Genomic DNA, 11,822 nt, shown 5'->3' on the forward strand with positions numbered 1-11,822 from the left:
TTGAATAGATACTACATGTATACTATACTACTACTGCTACTACTACTACTACTACTACTACTACTACTACTACTACTACTACTACTACTACTACCTCTTCTACTACTACTCCTACTACTACTACTACCACTTCTACTACTACTACTACTACTATTATATTATACACTGATGTACACCGGAAAAAAAAGAAGTAACGACCTAAGGTGATTTTAATATGCATTCAATTTATTTCTTTATAGACTTCATGTAGTGTGACAAAATTATTAATAGGGTTATTTTCCCTTTTTAGCTAAAAAACAACACACTGCTTTGCTCTATGTTGCCACATATTCTGAGTATCTGATCATAAATACATGTATAATACAAATGATTTTCGAACGGTCATGTGTCACAATAAAAGCAGGACAAAAACAACTGTTAAGTTCTGATAAGGAATGTTACATTAAGTCATATTGAAAAACTTACACCACTTTTTTATTTATTACACTGCAGAAATCCCAGTGTTTATTTAACACCAGACCGGAATCTACATATGTCCCAACCAGAGAAGTATTACAACAACACCAGTTTGGAATCAAACCGATTTGTTTTAATAGTGATTTGTGTTGCATAACCCAACTGGTGTGGTTTAACACTTCTCAGGTGTGGACATACATAGATTCAAGACTGGTGTAAACCAACACCGGAGTTTTTGCAGTGTACGGATACTGTGGCTACCATATCAGAGTAAAGAATGATAATGAGATTATGAGATTAAAAATGCAACACCTGTGACGAAGTCCTATCCTTCACATCATGAAATTCGATGATACAAAAAAAAAATCATTGCTGTGTTTGCCGTTATCATTTTAATCGTATACATACATATATATATATATATATCTATACATGTACAATCACCGTAAGTAATTTTTAATCAATTTTGTCTTTATTTTCTTAGGTAATTTGTTTACGCTAGTACATTTAACCCCATTTGAACAAATTAAGCTGTCTAAAGAAATTTTGAATATTTACTAACCACTATCGATAATTTTTCAGAGAATATGTTTAGAACCACTTATCGTAATATTATATCGAATCAAAAGAGTTCAAAGTGTATTTTTAATAATAAGTTCTTACTTTACATCCAAGATAATGCTCGGTTTTACCTGATCTGGAATGCAATAAACTATTTTTTTCCCAGTGTACCACGTTTTCCGTTGTTGTCTAGTTTGTATATATTAAATATACTTCGTCACGCCAATATTATGACTAACCTAACGTTCTCATCATCTTTGTCAGCATTATGAACACCATTATCAAATCTATAGCCATTTGCTTAAACCGTTAAGAGCCAGTAATCGCAACTCCATATTTGGGGTGAAACGCGAGTTCGCCAAGCGGGGAAAATGAAAGATCTTAAGCTAATCACTAGGGACTTAACTTAAAAAGGACTGGGCTATTTGAGATGTGTTGAGGACTGGGGGGGGGGGGGCATCATGGCCCCCCTTCTGATCTCGGCCGCCGTTCTCGCGATCGCGCCGAGATTTGGCACGCACATTCTTTACCACATAAACTACAAGCTAGTATATAAGAAAAATATGTATAGGAATTGTTATTTCTTAATTATTATGAATAAAAAATGCATATTTAATCATGAAAAACACTATTTGCATATTTAACACCCTATTTCAATTCATTTTTTCATTTGGTTGCAGATGTCATTTTTTTTTAAATCTGACTTATAGGTTTACACAAAGAAAAATTGCAATAGTCCATTTTTTCTAATGTATTTCTTTGTTTTTAGAATTTCATATGTATTTCTGTTTTTTTTTCTTTTGTTTTTCATTGTTTGTTTTCAATATAAACTATGACAGACCATTTAATAACTAAATCCAACCTTAAATTAACTCAGCAGACCAATAAGAATGATAAATAATCACCCTTAAATGAATTTTATCTCACAGAGGCTTTGTACACAAAGTATAGAAATGAGCCATTTTCGGCATGACATTGCATCGTAAAAAGTCACGTGACGTCGCGGTTTTATACCTGTATGTCGCGAATTCGTCCTCTAGTTTTGCGAGACTTTGAAAAAAATATCATAAAATTTTGCGGCGCTATCTCTTTGCGTTTCGTATATATCGCGCGAAGGGTCGGGGGGGGGGGCATCATGGCCCCCAGTCCTTTTAGGGTTAATGATACGTGTACAAAACGGTTCATGAAGTCACCATACACTGTACTACAAATCAGTGGAACATGCACATAATACAAGGTTAAGGGTTTAGTTTCGCTTTCATACATTACCAAATAACGTTTCGTCTGAAAAACGGCATGGAATCACAAACGAAGATTACATGGTATCTTGCTAGCATGCGCAGGAAGGACATCGAATTAGTTGATCATCATTGGTATATTTTCATGGCTGTTGTTATTTGGCTAACCGGTAACGTAATCTGGCTATTGGGGAATTTTCGGTCCGGGACGCACGCCAGATTAAAAAACACTGTAAATGTATTGGAAAGGCCCGTCAAATGACAATAAACAGCTGGGAGGTCTTTGTCGAAAATTAAGTTAAACAGAATAGCAGTTTCGTCCAAAGTTTTGGAGCTGACTAAATATAGCAAATATGTAACTTCTCCAGAGTCCCACACGAAACTTTCTTTTTGATTGACTAATTTTCGACAAAGACTTCTTTTTTGTCCTTTTCAATAAAGGGCATTTGACAATGCATTTTATATTGTCTTGAATTTGTCGTGCGTTGTGGAGCGAAAACTCTCTATTGCCCAAGCAAGACTCTCAAATTTGTCGCTCATGTTCTAGGGAATTTCACGAAAATGTGATGTAGTTAATTTGCTCACATTGTTTCCTGAAAAAGTCAGATTAGTTGATAAATTTATTGCATTTAAAGAGCTTGTAGACTGAAGGAAATTTAATCTTTTTTTTGCAATTTTGATGGCTTGCTTTATCAAATTGAATCTGGGTTGCAGGGTAATTTAAAGTGACATTTCTTTCCAGATTGACGGGGTGTGATATATTATTGAACAGACACATTTATACTACTCGTATCCAGCTTCGCTAGACGTCATAAAAAGTTAATAAAAGGGGATTGAAATGAAGAAACAATCAATCAAGCAGATAAGTATTTGCAGAACTATGCTTGCAAACATAAGTACCTCGGAACATCATAGAACTTGCTCTGCCTGAGGATATATACAGATATTATTATCATCATCATTATTAATTATTTATTATTATTTTTCAATTATAACACAAAAGGATGGAAAGCGCGTTGACCATGTTGGCTGATGAGTTACAATATGTATACGAAATGTTGAATTCGTGTTTCACTCCAACACATGAAGAACTAGGACTGCAGACAGATTATTGGCAACAACTCTTTTATAATCATAAGGTAACTAGCTTGCACAATTTCTAATTTACATTTCATATTTATTCTGGAATATATTTATATCGTGTTCTCACAAACATATCTTTTCGTTATAATACAATCAAATAATTTATGATCTCCCAATAGTAACCAATGGGCTTCTTATTCGTGCGGTCGTATTTACCTTTTCAGAGACATACAGAGAGTCTTCGATTACGACATCTTTCCACATCCAAGTAGTATTCAAAATGTTGTTATTATAAATATTTAGAGAAGGTTGGCAAACTAAAAAATATACTTCATGAATATTATGACAATTACTGTAAGAATATAAGTAAACTTTGCACTTGATTATCTTTTAAGATGCTACAAACCATACACATCACCCTCTAATATACAGGGATGTGTCACCCCCCCCCTAAAAAATGGATTTTCCTAAAAAAACACGCATTAACGAAACTTGAATAATGAACACAAATCAAGCAAAGTTTCATATTGGTTTTACTATCACCATAAACAAAAGTTATCAATACGTTATTTACCAAGGCCGTTGACACATCAACCAAACGTTTTCTTTACTTCTTAGGAAAATAATATAAGTTGTACAAGAAACATACTTTTACTGTAGATTAAAAAAGCCCACACGCTTCAAATAGAGGTTTCTAACCTATTAGATCTAGTATTAACATTATAAACTGAAGTGACGGGGAGTCCTTTAATGCCTCTGTTGATAAACATAAATCGAATTTCGCTTGGTGTCTCTGTATATTTTTCAAGAAGAGGATAAGGTCGGTCATTTGTCTCAAACTGGTTTTTCGTAGACTTCGTAGCTGGGGTTCGGATCTCCATTTTGTTTGAGATAAGGTTCAACGTAGAGGGATTGTTCGCCAGCGACATAATTCGCATATCCTTCCGGAACATCTGGCAGAGGTCCCCGAGCTTTCTCACTGAGAGCTTCTTTTGATGATGATGCCAAGCCGTATCCACGACTGAATTATACGATTTAAAAGATATAATAAAAGAGATAATATGATTTTTTTAAATAAACTATTCCTAAGTTAAGCACGAATTTTCAGTCGGCTGGCGATAATTTCGTAAGTTCTTATTCAGATTCTCAAAATTATCCCACCAGTTTGTTGGAAATTCTAATCGTTGTGGATTAAAATTATCATAAGTAGTAATGTTTCAATCATTCATTCTTTTTCAAAACGTGACAGGAATGGAAAATGTGCACTCAAATATTGATTTTAAAAAGGAAAATTAGGGTATCGTGCACTGCAAATATAGGAAGTAATACATCAGATCTTTTCAAAACCTCTTTTGCAGCAATTCCTAAAAACACGTGTCGAGCTATGGGGATTAAACCAACCAATGAACATCATCACGTATCACTGAGTAACTATACAAGCTCTTAAATATTCATAATTAAACATAATTCTTGTTCTTATTCTATACTATATGACATGAAAGTGGTCACCAGTCGTATTCAAATTCCTGCGTAACGTATGAACAGCTTCGTGAAAGAAACTTCATTCCGAAGTTACAGAAAGACCAGTGCACGAAGGGTTCACTTAAATGTAAACACTTGCTACATAGTTCTAAAAATAATGGGTGAATATGTATCATCCTTGTTGGTTATGATGGCAATGGGATATGTCACATTCGGCGTGTTCGAGGCAATCTCGATGGAGATATATCACGCAATAACTATTATGCAGAAAAACACGTCTTTACCTATTGTACATTACAATGTAGGTGTATACTTTTTAGATAAGGGTTCCTTGTTATCCTTCAAATGATAGGTAATAAATTATGTAAACGTAAACTACTTTCATTCGTCAGGATTCATTTATTATATGGTATGATTCAAATAAAGAAAATAAACTACATACTAGAGACTTATAGCATAAGAATTTGACGAATTAACAATATTTATATATCAATGCATGTATATGCATATATATACTAATTCATGTATATACATATTTTCTTTCATTCGTATATGATATAGTACGTAGATAACAAGATCAGGGTAAGGTTAATACATCGGTCACACGATTAAGTGACAACAACAAGAAAAACTAAACTCACTTCCTAACGAAAATGAAGAACATCGCCAAACTCATTAAAACCAGAACGAACAAAATGACAGCTACTACAAGAAGGCCGGTGATAAAGTACTCTCTGCCACTGACTTCCTTTGGTGGGTTTATTATTTGCGCAGGAGCACCTGGGTCCTGACCTATACATGTTAGAATAAGCAAAATCGAGTAATAAAAAATTATAATTAACATCTTGCAATCTTCATGTTCAACTTTTTGTGAATTTGCCAGCAAAATGTTTTTGAATCAGCATTAATACACAAAAGTTCCTTTTCAGAAGTTATCAAAAGGACCGTCAAATGACAATAAACAGCTGGGAGGTCTTTGTCGAAAACTAAGTTGAACAGAATAGCAGTTTCGTCCGAAGTTTTGGAGCTGACTAAATATAGCAAATATGTAACTTCTCCAGAGTCCCACACGAAACTTTCTTTTTGATTGACTAATTTTCGACAAAGACTTCTTTTTTGTCCTTTTCAATAAAGGGCATTTGACAATGCATTTTATATTGTCTTGAATTTGTCGTGCGTTTAGAAGTTATCAAAAGGGTAAAATATCCGGCAACGAATATATTAAATTGACATGTTAAGGATAAAGACATTTGAAATACAGGATTTATTATTACAAGCAATGTAAATGAACGGTTTTGAGCTTGATAATGCAAGCCATTCATTTAATCTCTTCAGTAATATTCATTTAAACATTATCCACTATAACAAGCTTGCATTAGGTAGGTTCAATATTGCTTCCAATGGACACTGCAGCCCCTCTCACAGCCAATCAAATCCTTTTCTTTTCGGCTTGCAGAATGATTATAACGACTAAGAGTTATCATTTTAAGATATACTGAATAACTAGTGTCAACTCATTACAGTCATGACAGTAGGTATCATTCATTTCTTTTGCAGTGATGGCTAAGATATAGTTACAGTATAGAAAAAATGTTACTTAGATTTTTTTTTTTAGTTTATATCGTTTTTCCCATAAGATTAAATCTAAAAATGAAGGTACTTCCATAGTAATTGAAACATGAATTTAATTTTAGGAAGAATGGACATAACTTAGAGAAAACAAGAAATCAGGTTAATTCTTTAGACATTGGTGTTTTTGTGTTTAATTACCTGCAACAGGTGTTACATTGAATGCACATGTGATGTACCTTCCTCGCCACGAACCATCTTCGCTGCATTCCCAGACAAACTGATCGGAGTTATCATTACATGTAATATTCACTTGTTCTCCATTCTTGTAGCGTGGTTTAACAGCTTCAATATGTGAGATCGAAGGAATGTACGGCGGATTGCACGCTGTGAATTCAATAAATGTGAAATTTTCATTAACTGGTAGGCCGTACATACCATTTTTGTAATTCTCAAGCAATCAAGGGCAAAACATATTCTAGATACATACATACCACACACACACACACACATGTATATATATATATATATATAATGAATTATGAAGAAGAATAAATAGGCAGTTAATTACATAATGTTTTGTCTGCATAATTTTGATAGGAAATTCCAATGTCCAGATAAAAGTGAAACAAAAATACCTATAAAAAGGGAAGCCCTTAAGACATACTGTTTTTCTTTAATACTGTTGTGTAAAGATTTACAAAATGACCTGGTGTTTAGAAAACTCTTCTCCAAGCGGACCCTTTTTATAGAATGATGCCATTTATATTATCCCGCCTTCAACTTTGCTGTCTAGGAGCTCAATGATTTGAGAAATTACTTCTTGTATGGTACCCGTTTACTACACCTGGTTGGAGAGTGGGGTATGTAGATAAACGCCTTCCCAATGAACCCAAGGGCTGTGGTGGTTTTCGAACTCCAAACCTCTTGGTTAATAGTCTACAGTCGTATTCCCTCACCTCTGTGTGTAGGTTCGTGTGTGTATGTGTGTATCTCGGTGTGTGCGCATAGCATTTTCAAGGAAATATTTTCATTTTCAAGTAGGAACTCACCTGGGGCGGGGGAATCACACACTACATTCTGTCCTGTCCATAACCCATCGTCACATTCCAATGTAACCGGTTCTCCTCCTATATCACACGTGACATTCAATCTGTCTCCGGGTTTGTACGAGAGTCGAAGATTCCCAATGGTGGCATAGGGAGGCACTACCGGGGCGTTGCAGGAGAGCACTGTTTTGGTAAAATTGTATAAGCATCAGAGTATGTATTCCTGTTCAACATCATTACATATGCTTCATACAAAACATACAATAAAAAAGCAACTGAAATCATTAGCTTGTCGTCGCTTACGATTCAGACACAGGTGCATTAAAGAAAAAAAATAGTACATCAAGAGGCTCATCAATTCGATTGTAAGTTTTATCTTTTGTTAAAAGTGTTAAAAGTGTTTTAGTGAAGGATTTGGGTAATTCATTTAAGATTAACTTGCCGGTTCGGTTAACCAAAGGATTATGATTTCAAAGGCTTTATAGTCAGCTTATTTTATTTTACATGGATGCCATTATCAATCCTTCTTTCCCTTAGCCGTTTGACCATGGAGTGACTTCCTAAAAACTTACGTTGACATTGCTTCCAACACGGTATTTATATCCGCTATCTAAACTTAAATTCACGTGCAATTTCAAAATTTCATCATCATGCCGAGTCATATTTCCAAGTGGACGTTTTCGGAAGTGAACAACACATGGTACAAGGTACAATGAAAACAATTAATACCCTACTTATAATCTAATGTGATATACTTGAAATGCATTGAGAATATCAAAAGTCTGTTTATACACAGTGTCTGTTTTGGGGATATCATTCTGTCAATAACCCACTGCTTCCTGACAAGGTTTTTGCAATGTGCGTAACATTCTAATCTGTTGTTGTTATTGAAGTGTAGATTCCATAATACGGTACAAGCATTCCGTTTGGCCATATATATTTATATGGCATATATATGTGTATTCCTGATTTTTTCTTAATTTCCTTGTTGATATCCAAAGAGATTCGTGCAACACATAATACATATTATAACTATTTATTTGCATGAAAACATGGAAATCATGGATTACCTTTTGATGGTGGAGGTGCAGGCACTGGGCAGGATACGTCTGGTCCGCTCCACAAGCCTTTATTGTGACACTGCAAAGTAAAGCTAGACTCGTCGGCGTCGCAAGTCACAGTCACCCTGTCTCTGAATTGGTAGTTCAAGCGAGGATTCTGAATTCTGGCATGGTTTGGAACGTACGGTGTACTGCAGTTGAGATGACCTGCCGATTGTAAAATAAAACTGAAGTTAAAACGTTGGCAATTTGAACATAATTGAATAATTCACTGGGGATCATAATAGTATCGTTTTTTACAAGTCAATTCCTGAATGCTTCTCTGCACTTATGCCTCAATGCACTTCACTTGCAATAACAAAAGTTTAAAGAGGAGTACAAATTATTATTATGGTTATTTTCATTTTACGAAACATAAACTGAAAGGTGCCAATTTTTTTGCATTTATTATTTATATTTTTCTAGTGCCAATTTTTGGTAAAGAAGTGCAGAGAAGCATGTATTTGGAAGCTTGTGCAGAGGTAGCGGACAAAATAAAGACAAATAAGTTTAATAGACAAGGAAAATTAGGCATATTAAAACACTGACTGGAAAGAGATAACGTTCCTCTCCTCGTGGTGATTTCTTGCAACTCTGCCTCTTCATTTTTTTTCAGATAAGCGTACTAGAATCCAAGCTAAAACAAAAATATAGTGCCCAACTTCTTATTTATAATAAATTAGATGGTATCCAAGTCTCAGATTGTACAATAAAACCATTAGGATGTCATCTGCCACGTACTATAAAAATTTCAGTTGAAAAAAGTCCCATGTTATAGAGCCAATGGGAAATATTTTGGTTGGGAGTGAATAGGAGGAAAACGTCTACACAAGAAGTAGACATTATCCTCCTGCTTGTCATCATCTTATAATGTATGAATAACTCTCAAAGGCAATTGCAGTTATAAATAAATGGCGGGACTCTGTTATCCAATGAATAGATCAATATTATTATAGATGTATACATGTACCTACATTTGTTATTGAAGACCTCTTACTTTAAAAACTCAAGCCTTCTAACGAAAACCTGTACGAGAATGTCCGTATTACGGATACTGTTAATACTGCCTATATGTGGTGTAGAGGTTGTTTCTTTCTTTATTACGGTATTCCCCAACAAGTCAAACTGTTGCTTTCTATGTAAGGAGACAAGGGCATTCTTAGGCTCATATATTCGTGCCGAGTTATTGAATATGGGATGGATTGAAATTGATTGGACTATTATCAGATTAGACCTACACGAACAAATTATGCAAATTCTGGATGAGAGGGACGAGAGAATTCATGTCATTTAGCCCACCATGTCCACTGGGGAGGACAAGAGGCACTTCTCAGAAGCAGATGGGTAAGGTTACGTGTGCGTGTGTTCATGTGGGGGTGCGCTCTATGTGAATGACTTAGTGTCACTGCGTCGGTGCCGTTTATTGTGTCTATCATCAATAGTTCAGGAAATCGTAAGCAAACTTTCTATAACAAGTCGTGACAATAGTCGTTACGTTATCATATGTTTTTTTTTCAATAGCACAAGAGATATTGCAGATAAGCTACGTTCTAAAGAAGCACATGATTCTAGTGTGATGCGTGCGAACAGCCAGTCAGTGCATCCCATGCTAGACTTTGAATTTCTCAGTCAAACGTCTCACCTTGTAAATTTCATCCGTCGTTCACTTGGAATTTTCGTTGATAGTGATTCGAGTGTGCACCTTTGCCTGAGCTGTCGCTATCGGATATGTTAACGCACTGCGCCATGGTTGTCAGAGGGTACGTGGTACTTTCAAAACCAACACCTTTCTCGGATTGTATATATAGTATGCGATATTTTCTTGATTCTCACTCTTAGTTCGTATCATTGAGTTCTGAATGTACTCGATTTCGTCAATACAGTTCTAAAATCATGGTTTCATCTATCGCACCAACATCCACTAACACGCACATGCACACACGCTCACATACACAAATAGGCCTACATTAACTTCAAAGTACAGTGTATATAACGGAATGCCAAAATGTGAAAAGTCGTTCTAGGCATAATAATGCATTTAGATGCAACTTAACTTACAAACTAGGTATCATTTTGCGTTTTGGAGAACTTTCTGCGCGTTTGACAATTGATAGACAGCGGATGTGTAAGGGATGAATCTGCTTATTATTACCTCGAAATAAACATTATATCAGTAACTTTACATGTATTGCACATTATGGTTATATAACAATGTAAATGAAAATACAAATTTATGGGTTACGCGAGTTAGGGAAAAGAGAATCACATCAAATAGATATAACTATTACTCAACATGTATCATGATTAAATACGGAAACACATTAATAAGGCAATTACATAGGCCCTTAATCAAAATGAGATATGAGCTAAATAGCACTCCGATTTATCATGTCATTGGTCAGAGTAAAGCAAACGTTCTTGTTTACCATTTAATCAGCTAAACATATTGATAAATACATATCATCGCTCCGAAGGGAAGACTGTGTGATGACCTATGTAGATATGTTACATGTATGTCATGTATGTGGCAGGTACAAAATATTGGAAAATTTGTAGCACACGCAATTTGCAGGTTTCCGCTCTCCCAAAATCGATACTTGAACGCCGCTAATACGTAATGATCGAAACGTCTCACCTGGTTTGTGGCATCCGAAGAATACTATTTTTGTCTCTGAAGTATACGTGCAGCTTCGGCGCCACTAAATTCTGTAAGCACACATAAATATCTTGGTCATACTGACCGAGCTGGGATATTTAAATCAAGATCCAACCATTGTGCTACAATTCTAGCATTGACAAGTACGTCGGATAGTAATAGGAACCCATGAACATGATCAATATATCCATTATTATATCTTTCAATTGCCACTCTTAGCTTGACCTTGACGAAGCCTGCATACTGATAAGGAATATCCCCGGGTTTAGCATTTTCTACAATATGTTATTGGTTGCTGTTTTTGCTTACCATGGGTTCTACAGAGATTATGACTTTGAATAGTTGTATTTCAAAGTCCTGTTTTTGTATGTGTGAGTGTATTCATCAGTCTGTGATAATACATTTTACTTGTCAATGAAAATTAATATTTATATGTATTTCGGCACTCGTTTATCTCTATGTCACAAATATACGCTGTATTTGATTGATTCGGTTTCATATATTGCTATTCCACATTTAGAACTACATAGTGACACAATACTCGCAAGTACAAACACAACAAGATAAAGCAATAACATTGTATAAAATTAAAAAAAATAATTTATTGAAAGACTATGATTTTGTGAGT

General features: G+C 35.0%; 1 protein-coding gene across 1 annotated transcript; it reads right to left on the reverse strand.

The window, feature by feature from the left end:
- Window positions 1-3,924: 3,924 nt before the first annotated feature.
- Window positions 3,925-10,286, reverse strand: LOC121405757 (coagulation factor XIII B chain-like). The gene is made up of 6 exons (XM_041596711.1): window positions 10,241-10,286; window positions 8,509-8,706; window positions 7,442-7,621; window positions 6,591-6,776; window positions 5,462-5,612; window positions 3,925-4,359 (listed from the first exon to the last, which is right to left on the reverse strand). Exons 1-6 carry the CDS (start codon window positions 10,284-10,286, stop codon window positions 4,173-4,175), a joined length of 948 nt encoding a protein of 315 aa, XP_041452645.1. The 3' UTR covers window positions 3,925-4,172.
- Between the last annotated feature and the right edge of the window lie 1,536 nt (window positions 10,287-11,822).

Source organism: Lytechinus variegatus, chromosome 19 (genome assembly GCF_018143015.1).
Source record: "Lytechinus variegatus isolate NC3 chromosome 19, Lvar_3.0, whole genome shotgun sequence".
NCBI classification, from domain to species: Eukaryota; Metazoa; Echinodermata; class Echinoidea; order Temnopleuroida; family Toxopneustidae; genus Lytechinus; species Lytechinus variegatus.

Bases quoted from the DNA above. Each gene is read 5' to 3' on its own strand.
- LOC121405757 (XM_041596711.1), bottom strand. From the start codon at position 10,286: ATGGCGCAGTGCGTTAACATATCCGATAGCGACAGCTCAGGCAAAG. The intron at 5,613-6,590 runs GTAATTAAACAC...TAACATGTATAG, and splicing joins CAATGTAACACCTGTTGCAG to GTCAGGACCCAGGTGCTCCT. The intron at 4,360-5,461 runs GTGAGTTTAGTT...CGTATAATTCAG, and splicing joins TTCTTCATTTTCGTTAGGAA to TCGTGGATACGGCTTGGCAT.